Source organism: Ceratotherium simum, chromosome 2, assembly GCF_057802395.1.
Source record: "Ceratotherium simum simum isolate JZ-2026a chromosome 2, ASM5780239v1, whole genome shotgun sequence".
Classification (NCBI taxonomy): Eukaryota; Metazoa; Chordata; class Mammalia; order Perissodactyla; family Rhinocerotidae; genus Ceratotherium; species Ceratotherium simum.
Genome location: NC_141901.1, coordinates 42428713 through 42444403, shown reverse-complemented (window position 1 = coordinate 42444403; position 15691 = coordinate 42428713). Strand labels below are relative to the sequence as shown.

The 15691-nt window shown below is 47.8% G+C and overlaps 4 protein-coding genes across 4 annotated transcripts in view; 1 reads left to right on the top strand and 3 right to left on the bottom strand.

Moving 5' to 3' along the window:
* Positions 1-124: 124 nt before the first annotated feature.
* On the bottom strand, positions 125-2495 carry JTB (jumping translocation breakpoint). The gene is made up of 5 exons (XM_004436077.3): positions 2100-2495; positions 1889-1926; positions 1369-1451; positions 837-916; positions 125-445 (listed from the first exon to the last, which is right to left on the bottom strand). The coding sequence occupies exons 1-5, from the start codon at positions 2180-2182 to the stop codon at positions 289-291; spliced, it is 441 nt and encodes a 146-aa protein (XP_004436134.1). The 5' UTR covers positions 2183-2495; the 3' UTR covers positions 125-288.
* Positions 2496-5776: 3281 nt separating this feature from the next.
* On the bottom strand, positions 5777-10310 carry RAB13 (RAB13, member RAS oncogene family). The gene is made up of 8 exons (XM_004436078.3): positions 10089-10310; positions 8713-8773; positions 7470-7530; positions 7049-7126; positions 6849-6938; positions 6662-6727; positions 6505-6558; positions 5777-6330 (listed from the first exon to the last, which is right to left on the bottom strand). The coding sequence occupies exons 1-8, from the start codon at positions 10210-10212 to the stop codon at positions 6253-6255; spliced, it is 612 nt and encodes a 203-aa protein (XP_004436135.1). The 5' UTR covers positions 10213-10310; the 3' UTR covers positions 5777-6252.
* A 3111-nt stretch (positions 10311-13421) lies between these two features.
* RPS27 (ribosomal protein S27) lies at positions 13422-15095 on the top strand. The gene is made up of 4 exons (XM_014791892.2): positions 13422-13501; positions 13815-13923; positions 14521-14631; positions 15005-15095. Exons 1-4 carry the CDS (start codon positions 13496-13498, stop codon positions 15031-15033), a joined length of 255 nt encoding a protein of 84 aa, XP_014647378.1. The 5' UTR covers positions 13422-13495; the 3' UTR covers positions 15034-15095.
* A 75-nt stretch (positions 15096-15170) lies between these two features.
* NUP210L (nucleoporin 210 like) overlaps positions 15171-15691 on the bottom strand; it is a 106049-nt gene continuing 105528 nt past the window's right edge. The window contains 1 exon segment of the mRNA XM_087442798.1: positions 15171-15690. Coding sequence (XP_087298924.1) covers positions 15524-15690 — 167 coding nt within the window. The 3' untranslated portion in view covers positions 15171-15523.

The window sequence follows — 15691 nt, the reverse complement described above, 5'->3', positions numbered from 1 at the left end:
TTTAAGTAAGTAGTAGGAGAGGGGGAAGATAGGTACTTGGTAAACAGGGGCCTAAAGTTGCCACCCCCTTTCCTTCTCTGCCCCCATGACTTCCTGTCCCAAACCAATTACAGCAGAGAAGGAAACTATTTTACTCTGTTTATTGTGCTCATTAATGATCCAAAGGAGGAAGATGGGAGAAAGGGAGTGCTGCCACAAGGCTCCAAAGAACCAGGGGCACAAGTCAGTCCATTCCACATTCTCAGACCACTATGGTCTCTAAGACCCATATAAAAGGGTAGAAGGCAGCTATATGGATTCGATCTGCTTCCGGACCTTTTCCAGAGCCTTTCTGTCCAGTTGTCGCTGACGAATGATGACAAGGCAAGCGAAGACCAAGGCCATACCCACGACAGCCCCTTCGAATTTCCAGAATAAGCGTTGTTCCATCACAGCTGAGCGGCAGCTGAGGGCAGGAAGAAACAGTTATTCCCAGGGAAGGCCAGATAGCCTCACTCTCTAATCTGTCTTCTATTTCAGCCTAACCAAGATATATCCATGGGGAAAAAGAGGAAACCAGTCAGCCTTCTAATGTGTTTACAGAGCATAAATCCCACTCAGATATATCATTTCATTTATTTTCTGTTGAGGTAAGCAGAGCTGGTGTTAACCAACTTTACTGTTAAGAAAATATGGCCAGTAATATAGTGCTGAGTAGAGTTGGGATTTGGGTTCAAGTAATTTGGCTCCAATATGCCATGCTACCTCCAGACTAAGAGGAAGAGGAAGGACTATCTACCTCAAGTCATAGGAGCAGAGATGAGCTAGGAGGTTTCAGGAAGAGAAATAGCACTTGCCTTTTGAACTCATTCCTCTCAGATGAGCTGCATGTGATTTTCTCCACATACCCTGTGGAACCACACTCAGGGGTGGTTTTCTGCCAGGAGAAAAGGACCAAAGCACATGTTAGGAAAGGGCAGCAGGGGAAGCAGAAATGCTGCCATTCAGAAGGGGCAGGTGCCCAAGCGCTACGGCAGAGATGGCAGGCAATAGAGAACTAATGAAGAGTTCTGTTGGGGATGGTGGAAGTGGTGGTTGCATGATTAGAAATATGTGTTAGAAAGAACATTTCAGGGGCAACAGTCTAGGAGAGGTGGGGACACGTTCCAGAGCCTACTGGATTAAAAATGAACATAACATGGTTATTAGCTGAATGTTGCCATTAATTTGGAAAGAAAAAGGCACATTTTTGGGGGAAGATAAGTTCAGACTTGGATATACACTGAACCTGCAAGGAAAAAGACAATAAGACAATGCAAAGGCACACTTAGTAAGACTTAGGGATGGATTAGAGGTTAAAAAAAAAAGGGAGAGAAAACAGATACTCACAGCCTGGAAACTAGAACATGGAGTACACTCTTCTGCCACCACAAACTCTTCCACCAGCCAGCACGGCAATTTTGAGGTGCTCACTAAAAGGCAAGAGAAATGCCAGCCCCAGACCTCATTCAGAAACTAGTTCTCCCAAAGGTTCTGCCCATCCAACTTCCCAGCACAGCTGAATGCCCTCATTCTACGTGGTGCCGCCCTTTTCCACCTGTGCTCTTGGTATCTGGGAGAATGTCAAAACAAACTATGGGCGTGGTGAGGGGGGCGGCCCCGAGGCCTAGCGGTTAAGTGCCCGTGCTCCGCTGCTGGCGGCCGAAGTTCGCATCCCAGGGCGCCCACCAACGCAACTCTTGTCAGGCCATGCTGAGGCGGTGTCCCATATAAAGTGGCAGGGATGTTAGCCCAGGGCCAGTCTTCCTCAGCAAAAAGAGGAGGACTGGCAGATGTTAGCTCAGGGCTGATCCTCCTCACAAAAAAAAAAAAAACTATGGGGGCATCAGGATCCCAAACCATCACCTACCTGACAGCTTCTCCTCCCGCACAGGAGCCTCCGCTTGGCTGCAGCGGGTGAGGGGAGGAAGAGTCAAAGTCAGAAAACAGAACCCCAACCCCCGCCCCCCGCCCCGTCCCCGTCCCCGCGGTGCAGGGATACGGGGATACAGTCTCCCTCATCCTCGGGGGCGGCAACGACCCGATCCTCTTCCTTTTGCCTGCCCTCAGCCCCTCCTCACCAGAGCTTTAAGGTGACAGCGCAGAGCAACCAGCAGAGGTGACGGCCCTGGGGGAGGCCACGCCTCCCCACGCCCGCAGGCATGGAGCGCTCAGGGTCGCGTCTGTCCCGCTCGACTGGCCTCGTGCCTCGGCCGGAGCGCAGAGGCGGCGCTCGCTCTGCAGCCCTCCGGAGGTTCCAGGTCAGGGCTGCGAAATGCTGGGGCTGCCTATCGGGGCAAAGGATCTATCGGGACGTCCCCATGGCCACGGCGAGGGAAGCCAAGGCGCATTTGTTGTCCGGGGCCGGGGTCCCCGTCTTCGGCCGCTCGTCAGGCCTACCACCCCCTCCCCTCCGCTCCCGCTCGCGGCGCAGCCATCTTGCCCCGCCGCGGATCCGGGGCGGGGGCGGGGGGGCCGCGGGAGCCGTCGCCTGCCGGGGCTTGTAGTCTTCCGGGCTGGTGGCGCTGGCCCGCGGCTCCCTGGGAGGCAGCCTTCACGGCGCCTGTGCGGCGAGCTGCGGCCATTGGCTCGGCGCCCCGGTGCATGCTGGTCCTGGCAGTCCTCTGAGGCAGCAGGGAAATGGCGGCTGGGAGGCTCCTCTGCGCTCTCGCTTCGCTGCTGCCTGGGCTGTCACCTGTTTGCCCATTTTGGGCTCGGTGAGCAGCGAGACGTAAAAAAGAACAATACGCCGCCCTCTCAGGATTTTGCTCCTTCCTTAAGACCCTGGGATTCACCATTCAGCTTCAGCCTGTCTGACACCCTTCTGCGTCTCATTCTTCTCGCCTCGATGGATGGTCAAGGGGAGAAGATGGGTTGGCGGTCCAGGGATGGAGGCGAAATTGCATTTTCTCCTCCCTCCAGGAGCAGGAATACCTGAGACCCACAATGAACGTGAAGCCTTCCCCTGTCTCGGGGCTCCCACTCAGCTCCAGTACTCAGATGTCACCTTCTCTCATGTTAATTGCTAAATTACTCCCCAGAACGGGTCCTTTCAACAACCTCCTCAAATGTTCTGGGCTCTCCTTTGCTCCTATATAATGGAATAATCGTTAGTGCAATGAGAAGAGCATAACATTTGAAGTCCCAATAAGCGTTGTGTCCAAGTTCAGGAGCTTATGAGCCACGTGACTTTAGGACGGTATCTAGTTCTGTGTTCCGTCTAAAACGGAAATGCTAATGTGCGTTTTCTAGGGTTTTTTGGCGAGATGCAAATGAAATGTGTATGAAAATACTTTATTCTCTTCTAATTATATTGCCTTACATTTCTATCATACTTTTTGAATTCAACATTTAGGTCATTTTGATCCTCCTTAGTAATCCTGAGGAGTCAGAGCTGGTATTATACCATCTCTGCTTTATGAGTAAACTCAGAGTATAAGTGACTTGTCCAGGGTTACCCAGCTAGTGAGTGACAGAGCTGAAGCTTCAGTCCAGACTTTCAACGCCCAGGCTAAGGATTTATGCCTGCTTTCCATTCCTATGGAGTTAAACCTTGATATATATCCAGAACCCCAGTGACTTGACCCACACTCTGGGTTCATGCTTTACTGTCTAGTAATATATTAGCCACTATCCTGCCAGAATTTTCCTCCCAGTTTTACATATCTGTATGTCTGCAGCCTCCCAGACAACGGGACCATGTGAGTTCAGTTTTCTTAGATGCTCAGTAGATAGACAGGAGGTACTTAAAATAAACTTCATATAAATAGGCACTATTAATAATCTGGACCCCACTTCTCAAGATCAAAGGGCTTGTCCCCATACTTTTTTCTTGCTAACTCTGCTCCATATTCTCCTCCCCCAACAAGTCTTTCTAGCCTAAAGACCACAGCTCCCTTCTCTCCCCAACAGCCCTAAAGGCTAGAGCACTTTATTTTGGAATTAACAGTATACCTGGTGCTATATCCCATAAATTCTGTCTATCTTCCCAGCAAACTTAAAGCTGGCTTCTCAAGAGCAGGAACTATCAGACTGTGGAAAGATCAGTGGGTGGGAGTTGGGAAAAAAAAGCCTGGTGAGAGCTGAGCTTTAATTTTGCTTTGACTATTTATTTGTTCCTTTAAGTTAATTATTTGCCTGTGTGTGTCAATAGTTGTATGTTACAGATAGTAGGGTGTGGATTTTTTCCCAATAGTTTTTAGCTACAATAAAAGTTTTGGCTGCTGTCTTCTGGTATTGTTACTCCTTACCCAATCCTACCATGTCTCATGACTAGCTGTGAGTTCTTGTAAGATCTCACTTCCAATAGCCGTACCAAGCAACTGAATAGGGTCTCTACACTGAAACTGGATTTTAAAATATCTGCTCTGGGCTATGATAAAGATATCAGTCATTCTTCTTCCTGGGATTCACAAAATGCAAGTCTTTCCACATCTCTTGAGCAAATTAAACCAGCTGGGCAGTTGACTACAGAGCTCAAATGTAAGCCACAGATAAGGATCATTACCCCAAGGAAGCTTGGGTACTTAATACATTTATCAAATTATTTCTCAAGTCCTTCTCCCAGCACTGTCAGACTTTTTTTTGAGGGTTGTCTTTTTACCAACAGAAACAGCAGCACAAAAAAGGCTTTGTTGCTGACTCCAGGGTTGTGCCACCCACTTCCACACTGCAGGCTTGGGGATTTCTTAAATGCCTTGAACATCATATCCATGAATAAAACTTCTAATGCTATTTTCTCCACACCAAACCTGACATTTTCATTATCCTGATAAAAGATCAAGTCTGTGAGATCATTTTGCTGTTTAATGTGAAAGGGTAAAGGGAGCTATGTATACCTGAGGGGACTGTATATTAAGCCCGAGCTTTTGGTGGTGGTTCTTTTGCTTGCCAATAGTTTTGCCTCTTTGTTATTCAATAATTAGGAGCTGTTTTAGTTAAAATTTGTTTGTCTCTCTTCTTCTTTTATTTTTTTTTTCCCTTTTTTTTTGTGAGGAAGATCAGCCCTCAGCTAACATCTGTTGCCAATCCTCCTCTTTTTGCTGAGAAAGATCGGTTGAGATGATCATGCCCATCTTCCTCTACTTTATATGGGATGCCGCCACAGCATGGCTTGACAAGCGTCGTGTGGGTGGGCGCCCGGAATCCGGGCCTGCGAACCCCATGCCGCTGAAGCGGAGCGCACGCACTTTACAGCTAGCACCACTGGGCCAGCCCCTGTCTCGCTTCTTGTAAGTACCACCCAAAGCTTATATTAACTTGACCATTGTGCTTAAATATTTATGAATAAATGAACCTCTTCTGTGTCTCATTTTCCGCATCTAGTAAAAGCAGATAATAATGCCTACCAGCTGCCTAAAGGGATTGCTGGCAAAATCAAAGAAGCTTGCCGAAATCACTGGATAAACAATACTAGGTACTGTTATTTCCCTGAGGCTAGGGCTGTCACTCCTCTGGGGAGGCCCAAGAAAGAGTCTTCCTCCTCTTTTGAAATCTCCTAGACAAGGCTCTGCCCACAAGGATCCTCTGAACCCCATAATGGAAAGAGGATGTCTGACCTTCAGGTTCAGAGAGCCTCTGCTCCTTGCTGTTTTCCTCATCAAATAAATAGCTGGGGAAGGGAGAACTGCAGGATTAGTCCTGGCGTCACAGGAACCCAGCCAGATTCAGGCAGACCAACCACCATAGAGAGGCAGGAATTAGGTTTATGAGTAGAGAGCAATTCCAACAATGATGGACGTTACCCAAACCAGGGACATTTGTGCAAATGGTGGCCTTTAATACTGAGAAAGACCATGCAGAGTGACAAGATAGGACCAATCTTCAGAGGGTGGTTCTGAGCCAGCCTTTCACAGGACCCTAAAACCTGATCCAGTAACAGAATAAATCAGTTATTTATTTACATTTATGTTTGCCCTGGAAACAAAGGGAAAGTCTGAGGCCCAGGGCCATCTATCCTTCCTCTCCTCCTCCCTCTCTCCCTACCTCCTTCTTACCTTCTTTCACTTCCTCAATTCTTTCTCTTCTCCTTGCCTATTCTACCTCCTTTCCTTCTTTTCCTCTTCCCTTCTGTCTTCTTCCTTTTTTCTTCTCCATTTTCTCCCCATTCTTCCACCATCTATCCACCTCAATCCCTCCAAGCCCCCGCTGCTATTTCTCCCCTGCCCAGCCCCTCAGCCCGGCCTCCCTCAGGTTCAGCCTCCAGACTTAGGGTGGGGAGGCAGAAAGGGGTTCTCATCCCAGGGAGCACTTGTTGGCATTCTTCTTGTCACAACTTTTCAGGTCAGTGCTGGGGGGCTTGTTGCTGTTTCCCTGGAGAGAGAAGGGCATAGGGGTCAGGGTGAGAATGGCTGGCTGGATTCTGAGGCTATAAACTGTTTGAAGGGGGCCCACCCTCATGAGAAGTCTTAGCACTGCTTCCCTCCTCAGTTTTTACTCCCAACACACACATACATAGCTGTGCTTAGCCCAGCAGAACCAACTCACCAATCTCCGGCCTCCTGACTTGAGCAAGATGTCCCGGGCCAGAGAACTGAAAGCCTAATGGGGAAAGGGGAGATTGGTCAGAACAGACTGGGGGGGGAGGAGAAGTCAATCTTCCAATACTCCATCTCTTTGTGGGGTGGGATGGGTTGTGTCTCACCTCATCCACATTCATACTGGATTTGGCACTTGTCTCAAAAAATCGAATTCCGTGCTCCCGAGCCAACTGTGGGGGTGAAATGGGAAGAAGCGAGTTGAATAAAGGGCAGCGGCAAAATCCTCTGCAATCCAACCTCATCTTGGCCCTCCCAGCCCAGTTCTAGAACATTGCCCAGCGCAGTCCTTACCTTATCGGCCTGCTCCTTCTGCACCTTCCTCTTGGCCTCCATGTCACACTTGTTCCCCAGCAAGAGGCGCTCCACCCCAGCAGAGGCATTCTGGGAGCAAAAGGGTAAGATGAGTAAAAGTTGGGTCCAGCTCATCTTCACAATCCCCTTCATCCTCGAGGTTCTACCCAACTCCCCCATCTCTCTTGGAGGGTCCTCACCTCTTTGATGCTCTTCATCCAATTCTGAATATTCTCAAAGGATTTCTCATCTGTGATGTCGTATACTAGGATAATGCCCTGGGGGATGGCAGAGTTCACAATGGAGCCTTAGAACATATTCCCCTGTTTAGGCTTCCCATTGCCTTCTAAGTGACCCTGCAAGTTCTATCCACGAGTGTAATCACCAGGCCATGTGGCGCCCTCTGCAACCCACACTGTGCCCCCCAATTTTTCCCTGCCCCAACCACTGCCCCTCTATACTCATAAACCTACATTCTATTGCCTCATGCCCTCATCCCTTGTCCAGACCCACACTTCGCCCCCCAATTTTTCCCTGCCCCAACCCCTGCCCCTCTATACTCATAAACCTACATTCTATTGCCTCATGCCCTCATCCCTTGTCCAGACCCACACTTCGTACCATGGCTCCACGGTAATAGGCAGTAGTGATCGTCTTGAATCGCTCTTGCCCAGCCGTGTCCCTGAAGAAGTGGAATATTTCATGGGATGGGATAGAGGGAAGGGCTCTCCAAAAGCTAAGAATTTAGCTTTTGGGCCGGCCCCGTGGCTTAGCGGTTAAGTGCGCGCGCTCCGCTACTGGTGGCCCGGGTTCGGATCCTGGGCGCGCACCGACACACCGCTTCTCCGGCCATGCTGAGGCCATGTCCTACATACAGCAACTAGAAGGATGTGCAACTATGACATACAACTATCTACTGGGGCTTCGGGGGGAAAAGAAAAAAAGGAGGAGGATTGGCAATAGATGTTAGCTCAGAGCAGGTCTTCCTCAGCAAAAAGAGGAGGATTAGCACGGATGTTAGCTCAGGGCTGATCTTCCTCACAAAAAAAAAAAAAAAGAAGAAGAATTTAGCTTTTGCAACAGGGTGGAGCTGAAAGAAACAGAATCAGGAAACAGGAAAGGGGGAAAGGGATGAAAGACAGTTGGGCTGATATTGACAGATGGGAGAGGCCTAAGAAACAAGATCTCTCTGGTTTATTCATTGGATGCTTACTCTGCCAAGCACTGTGTATGTATCATTTTATATGTATGTGTCATTTTAACTAATCTTCACTCTATCCCTGTGAGACATGTTTTCTTGTCCCTACTTTACAAATGAGGAAATCAATTTGGAGAGGCTAAGTAAGTAATGAAGGTCATTCTGTAACAGAACCAGAATTTGGACCACAGCCTGCTCTTATCTACTGTATCATAAGGCCTCTATTAAGCCTCAAACCACGTACCACTTAAACACCTTCAGAGTCTCCAGCTTCCTTATGACAGTCAAGTCAAACGTCTACATTTGTTTTTCTGGGCTCTCCATAATTTAGAGAGAGCACTAGACTTAGGGGCGAGTCTTAATTCTGCTATTTGCTATTTAACTGCTTAGAGTCTGTTTCCACATTATAGCTCAACAGATGTTTGTTGTCAAGTTCAGAAAATGCTCTGGAGCCAAGAGAGGCAAGAGAGTTACAAAAAGCTAAAAATAATTTGAGGGAGCAGGAAAAGAGATGGAAAGACACCTGAGTGAGGTGACAGAAATCGATTAGGAGAAGAGCTGGAAGGAGCAATGGAGAAAGGGAGAGAAATGAAGCCAAATGGAAGGAAAAGGGTTATAGGAGGTAAATGAGGAGGTCTGGGTAGCAGTCCTGGGGGATTCACTCACCAGACTTGCAGTTTGATCTTCTTCCCTTCTATGTCCACAGTGCGGATCTTGAAGTCAATTCCTAGGGTGGAGAGTGCACACAGAAGCCAAGACACATGTACACGTGTGCATGTAAAAGCATGTGGTGGGAGAGACAGGAATGGAGCAGCGGCACTGCCAGAAATTCTGCATGGGAGGCACTTGACAAGCAATCTTTTTGGAAGTGTAAAACTAGGAGAATTGTCTCAAAGCTGTATTTGTATGGCAAGCATATTGTTTTTACTTAGAGTTTATGGATTTTGTTGGGGGAGAAGGTGATGAAAATTCTGCAGGGAGGCTTAAGACCCTTAAGGCACCTCTTGGGTTCACTCAGCCATGCCAGCTGACAACTTTCTCAATTCAGTCTGTGTCCTCCAAAATACTACTTGCAGATTCCTGTTCCTTTCTGTTTTCTTGGAACCTTCTACTCTTGGTACTTCACCCACTCTCCTGGTCCTATAGAGTGAAGAGTGAGGAAAAAAGTAGCTGATGCCAGTCTATGTGAATTAACTAGTGGGCCAGGCTTGGAACCAAGAAAGTCTGAGGCTGAACAAGATTCCTCCTGCGACTGAACTAGGGAAGAGGGGCATTTTTCCTTTCCCTTTCCAACCAGAATTGTCTTGAGACTCTCCTTGTCTTATTTCCCAGCCCAGAGGAGATTAAGAAAGATGAGAGAGGAGGAGGGGAGACAATGTTCTTAGTGGAAACTTGGGCACCTCCCCCAAGCCTGTTGGGAGCCCGAGGGAGGACGCTGAGTCACCAGGCTGACTCAGAGACCCCAAAAGTCCCCTCATTCCCACCTTCCTTACCAGGCTGACTGCATATTCATGATCACAGTCCTTGGGCCACCCTCCAGCACACTCAGCCACTCTGTTCCACTCTCCCCAACCCCCTATAAGAGAGGCAGGGAGACTGGGAAATAGATGGTAAGGTGGGGATGCAATGGGAGAGTTTGAAACTCAGTGGGACAGAAAGGCTAGCAGAATTGTGAGACAGATGTTCAGGGAGAGGGGATACAGGAAATATGGAGAGTGGATCAAGAGTTCTAGGTGAATGGGGGAGGGGGGAAGAGGAGCTGAGAGGGAAACAGAGAAGGGTTCATGTGGATTTGAGGAAATGAAGGAGAAGCAAATGAGGGGCTGGCACAACTGAGGAGTTACCTGGTGGCCTCAGAGAAGTTAGAGGTTTGAGTACCATTCGCAGACATGTATGGGGGATGGGTCTGAGACAGGGCTAAGGGACTGGAGTTTAGTAGCCTCACTCTAAGGAGACTGAAAAGTGGGGTCACTAGTAATTTGGGAGCCTGAGGATGAGGGCATGGGGGAGTCGGGGGTCTGGGATATGGCCAGTGGGCTCACCGATGGTGGAGATGTAAGTGTTGTTGAAGTTGTCCTCTGCAAAGCGAATGATCAGACAAGTCTTGCCCACCCCCGAGTCCCCGATCAGCAGCAACTTGAAGAGGTGGTCGTAGGCTTTAGCCATGGCGGACACTGGGGGAGCCGGGGGGAGGGGTGGGGAAACGCCGGGCACTGGTAGGCGGGATTGGTAGGTTGGCAGACAGAGCAGCCGTAGCCCAGGCCAGGAAGTTTTCCTCCCTCTCCGCCCAGGCTCCGGGAAGGAGGAGAGGCGGCACTCCTCTGGGCCCCACCCCCTGCCCGCCCACCCCTTTCGGATGGCCGGGGAGGTCAGCCCAGCCTTCTCTTCTCTGGGCTTTCCCTTCCCAGCCTAGGCTGGCCTCTCTCTCTCGCCATTTCCCACAGCTTTTTGATTACTATCCTCCTGCTCTTGTGACCTCACTCTTCCAGTCTGAGGCCAGGGAAGCTGGAGTGAAGGGAAGTAGGGGTTTAACCAAGATGACCAGGGAAAGATGAATTTTAGAGGAATTAAGCGAAGGGAAAAGTTTTGGGGAATAAGGGTGAAGGCGGGGATGGGACTGGGAGTTGACAAAAACTGGGAGCTTATTTTTGGAAGGGCTATTCAAGGAAGATAGAAGCCTTCTGGGGCAGTTCTAGAATTCTGGTGTTAGCGTTCCAAGCCCTTAGTTCTAGAATCCCAACTCCTTGGGAAAAAGCAGGATGCCCTGGAGTAGGAGGTTATTTGTTGAGTCCGTCTGCCCCCTGGTGGAACAGACTGAAAATTAAAATTTATTATACACTGAACCAGCGTCACCCTACCCCAACGCAAATACCCACCCTCCTGTGCACACACACAGAGTTCACCTAGACTTTGTGGGGCTTTGGTTGAAACAGTCTTCCTTCTGGGACCCTGTGTGTGATTTCTCTGGCAAGCCAGCTCAGGAAGACAGAGATTGGGACTACAGATAACTGGTCTCATTCTTTTGATGAGATGTGGATCTTTTAACACAGCCCTGAGGCAGTACTCCTGATACACCACTGAACAAGCTGTGAATGTGTAGCCTTGGCAACCAGAAAGCTGAAGTACGGAGAGCATGGCTATAAAGAAACAAGTTTATCTTTGCCTTTGGAAAAAATTATTCAAAATATCTGCTTTACTAACAGTGGGGCCGTAGAATCGTCCTCGTATAAAGACAGTGTACTGGCTGTGAGAAGGCCTCTTTTGTCTCTTCACTTACCCTTGTCACCTTCTGTGCCCAAGTCTGTCCCTTCTAAAACACAACTATTCAATCCCCTTTTGTCCATTCCCTCTCCTCCCATTATGTGTTAAAGTTGTATCACAAACCTTGAGTCTTCTCTATTTCTCCTCACTGGCCAAACCATCTCTCATCAGCCCTTAACTCTTCAATTTTCATGGATTGTTCTGATAAAAATCCATCAGTTCTTTTTCTTTTCATCTTATTTTGCCTGGATCTGGACTTTTTCATCCCCACCATATTATTTTTGCTCATCTCTCTAAACAGTATTTATGCTGGTGTATACCTACTTTCACTGGAATCTCATCTTGGTAGTACTCTCCCCTTAGCTCTCAGAGCTTCAGCAACAATGCCTTTTCCTCCCTCAATTATGGCAGGCTCATTCTGGCCTTGGGTTTTGTAGTCACAAGCTCTTCCCTCAGCCTAGAATGCTTTTTCCCCAGACTGTTACATGGTTGACTCCTTGTCTTTCAGATTTCAGCCTAAATGTCACTTTCTCATAGGTTTTTCCTACCCATCAGTAATGTGCTCTAACCAGTTCTTATTGGCTCATGAGAACAAATTGTTCATATCTCTTACTAACTCCGTGTTTAATGATATCACATTGGTAGTCTGAAATCAGCCATGGTAGGAGTATTTACACCACTGAAATTAGCAAAGACAGCAAATCAGAGCTCTCCTCCATAGAGCTGGTTGTTAAACTTTTACCAGCACACCTCTGACTGGAACTCACATGCTTTGCCCTATCCCTTTTCTTTGGAATTAACCAGGTCCTCAGATGCCATTTGGGTCATCTTCGTTCCTCCTTTATGACAAATGGACATTCTAAACCTTTGGTCATTATTGTAGAAGATGATGCTTTGGTCTTCTTTTTCCTTTCTGCCCATTCCTTGTCAAAAGTGTCAATCCCGCCAAAATTATAAATCTTGGAAAGGCAGTGCTGGTGAAAATGTGGGAAAAAGGATGTGGGACTGTAAACTGGCACAAACTTTTTGGAAGGCAGTTTAGTAGTACTTTGGACAATTTATTTAACTTCTCTGGGCATCACTTTCCTAATCTGTAAAATGTAGATAATAATAGCATCAACTTGATAGAGTTGTTATGAAGATTAACATATGTAAAGCAGTCAGAACAAGGCACATAGTAAGCACTATATAAGTGTTTGATGTAACTATTATTAGAGGGAAAGGAGTGGAAGGAGACAATTTTATAGGGGTTAACCCTAGGAGTAGGTTGGGGGTGGGGGAATTATGAGGAGGACTTTCTTTTTCTTTTTTTTTTAAGATTTAATTAATTTATTTATTTACCCCCAAAGCCCCAGTAGATAGTTGTATGTCATAGCTGCACATCCTTCTAGTTGCTGTATGTGGGACTCGGTCTCAGCATGGCTGGAGACGCGGTGCCTCGCTGCCTGCTGGGGATCCGAACCCAGGCCACCAGCAGCGGAGTGCGTGCACTTAACCGCCAAGCCACGGGCTGGCCCAGGACTTTTCTTTTTCTATATTTACATTGCTGAATTGCTAAAAATGGGCAAACTAAACCAACTGAAAAGTAGTAAAGAAATTTAGTAAGTCCCGACATGGCTCGGTCTCGCTGTTTTCAACTGTCAAAGTGTAGCACGAAATTTAAAAAGTGTCCATTTATCCTGATAGAGATCAAACGCCGATCTTTTTTTTTTTTTTTTTGGTGAGGAAGATCAGCCCTGAGCTAACATCCATGCCAACCCTCCTCTTTTTGCTGAGGAAGACTGGCCCTGAGCTAACATCCATGCCCACCTTCCTCCACTTTATGTGGGACGCCGCCACAGCATGGCCTGACAAGCGCCTGGGATCGAACCTGGGCTGCCAGCAGCAGAGCGTGCGCACTCAACCACCACACCACGGGGCCGGCCCGGCCGGCCCCCATAACGCCGACCTTCTTAAGACAGCAAGCTCCCTCTCTCAACATAGCGACACATCTGTGCCATAACTATCCTTTAGAGACCTTCCGACAATGGCAGCCTCCCCTCGCCCCACCACAGACAGACCCTGAGAGAAGGACCTTCTCAACATGGCGGCCGAAGGCCCGGGCGTCACTTCCTGCAGGATGACGGATATAAGGAGCAGGATTTCCGCTTTCGCTCCTTTCCGGCGGTGACGACCTCCCCACGAGAACATGCCTGTGAGTTTCTTGGTCCAGGTTTCGGCGGAGATCTCGCTCTTCTGTCCGCACGCCCCCCTCACGCTGATTTCGGATCGCAGAGGGCCTCCATTTGCCCTCCGCACTTCCTAGGACATTAACCACAGGGACCGCAGAGGCCCGCGGGGCCCCCTGCCTAGACGGGAGCGGAGAGGAGATAAGATGGCGGCCCAGCTGCGCAGACGCCAGGGGCGGCGAGGGGCGAGCTCTCCCCGGTGTGTGGCAGTGGGGGCTATTTTCGATCATCCCATTTTCGCCGTTGGTTTCTAAATATTTGCATTTCTGCCTCTCTTAGCTCGCAAAGGATCTCCTTCATCCCTCTCCGGAAGAGGAGAAGAGGAAACACAAGAAGAAGCGCCTGGTGCAGAGCCCCAATTCCTACTTCATGGATGTGAAATGCCCAGGTGAGGAGACAGCTTGCAGTATGGGGACAGCACTGGATCCCAAGAGTGGGTGAAAGGTGTAGTGTCAGCTGTGTCGTACCCTTGAAGCAGCCCTGATTTCCTAAAATTTGAAGGTATCGGATGGGTCCAGTTCTGCGTTTTAGGAGTGATCCACAGTGATCTCCCGTCAGAACTCCATGTACAAACTCTAACATTTCTTTGTGGTAGGAAACACTGGGATGATGGGCTTCTGCTTTGGTCATTTATGTATTTGTACCTGGAGGCAAGGCAGTGGATATATTGACTCATTAGTGACCATCCCTCCTCCCTAAGGGGAGGATCCTGTATTTTTTGACCCTTGAATAATTGTTGATTCTGCTGCTTCCCCTTTGAGGCTTGGGATGGTGGTCACTCATTAACAAAAAGTCATAGGTGGTCCACATTGCTTCTGAGTTGGAGTTAATGTATACTTGGAGCCAGGTCATCAGGTTTAGAACAGGATAGTAAATTTCAAGAGTTTATATAATGTGCATGTCTTAACAGTTAATACATGATAGCATACATTTAAGTGAAGAAAGGCATGGAAAAAATGTAACTACTTCTTGATGTTTTTTCTAGGATGCTATAAAATCACCACCGTTTTTAGCCATGCACAAACAGTAGTTTTGTGTGTTGGCTGCTCCACTGTTCTCTGCCAGCCTACAGGTGGAAAAGCAAGGCTTACAGAAGGTAAATGGTTTAACGAATGTTGTGATTTTGGGCTTTGAATCTTATAGTGAGAGGGATCATGTATAGTGTAAATTATCAGACTGTCTTGTAAAGAGGGTTGGATTCCATAGTCTTTTTCCCCCAAAGTATTCCCAGAAACCACGTATTTCTTAATCTCAAATCACTGTCTAAAGCTGGGATGGATGGGTGATAAAAGGGGCTTTATATGAGCTGAAGCTGATAATAAGGTCCTTAAGTGACTAAGTAGTAGCTAAAGGAGTTGAGAAAAATAGAGCTTTCCTGTGGGTGGGTCATCTGGTGTCATTTTGTTTTGTAGGGGTGGGGCAGGGTAAGTAGGCTGCTGTGAGCTAACCTCTGAACCTTTTTCTTCCAGGATGCTCCTTCAGACGGAAGCAGCACTAAAAGCACCCTGAGTCAAGATGAGTGGGAAACCATCCCAATAAACACATTTTGGATACATCCTGTTTATTGTCTTGTTTTACTGCTAGGAAGTTCCTACCTCAAGTCACATATTCAGGGGCAACCAGAAGAGAGGACTACTAGAGTCATTTGGGGCAAGTAAGTGGCCAAGTACTTAAAAAGTCCATTTGAGATCTTTGTGTCCACCTAGGCTCATTGAGTAAATCTTTGGAGCTTGATTAAAAACCTGGGATACCATATAAATGGGATATTTACTTTAACTTTTATGTTTTCTTAGAATTAAGAACTGACAGTTCATCTTTAAAACACAATCCAGCACACCACTTTAATACAAAACAGCTTAGAATTTTTTATTTACAGTTCTCAGAAGCCTTGTTTCGAGGCTTATGAGTGTAGAGATTGCTGCTTGGCTTCTGGTCTAGGGCTAGAAATCTCCAGTCCCCTACAGTTAAGGGACTTGTCCCAGCAGAGGTTAGTGCTTTATACTCCATAGCCAATGTTGTAGCCGACTCTGGGCCTGTGGGGGTTGTGGACTCATGAAGGGAGGGGGAGAACGTGTGGAGGTATAAGAACCTAGAAGTAAAGGAAGGGAGATAGATGAAGGATGAATAAAACATGGATATCTGAGCTTTTCAAAGGT

Excerpts from the sequence above, each read along its gene's own strand:
- RPS27 (XM_014791892.2), top strand. Across the intron at positions 13,924-14,520 it reads CATGGATGTGAAATGCCCAG|GATGCTATAAAATCACCACC; the intron begins GTGAGGAGACAG and ends TGTTTTTTCTAG. Across the intron at positions 14,632-15,004 it reads AAAAGCAAGGCTTACAGAAG|GATGCTCCTTCAGACGGAAG; the intron begins GTAAATGGTTTA and ends TTTTTCTTCCAG.
- RAB13 (XM_004436078.3), bottom strand. The coding sequence starts at position 10,212 with ATGGCTAAAGCCTACGACCACCTCTTCAAGTTGCTGCTGATCGGGGAC. Across the intron at positions 8,774-10,088 it reads CACTTACATCTCCACCATCG|GAATTGACTTCAAGATCCGC; the intron begins GTGAGCCCACTG and ends TCTCCACCCTAG. Across the intron at positions 6,331-6,504 it reads AGTCAGGAGGCCGGAGATTG|GGAAACAGCAACAAGCCCCC; the intron begins GTGAGTTGGTTC and ends TTCTCTCTCCAG.
- JTB (XM_004436077.3), bottom strand. The coding sequence starts at position 2,182 with ATGCCTGCGGGCGTGGGGAGGCGTGGCCTCCCCCAGGGCCGTCACCTC. Across the intron at positions 917-1,368 it reads CATGTTCTAGTTTCCAGGCT|AAAACCACCCCTGAGTGTGG; the intron begins GTGAGTATCTGT and ends TTCTCCTGGCAG. Across the intron at positions 446-836 it reads GAGAGGAATGAGTTCAAAAG|CTGCCGCTCAGCTGTGATGG; the intron begins GCAAGTGCTATT and ends TCCTGCCCTCAG.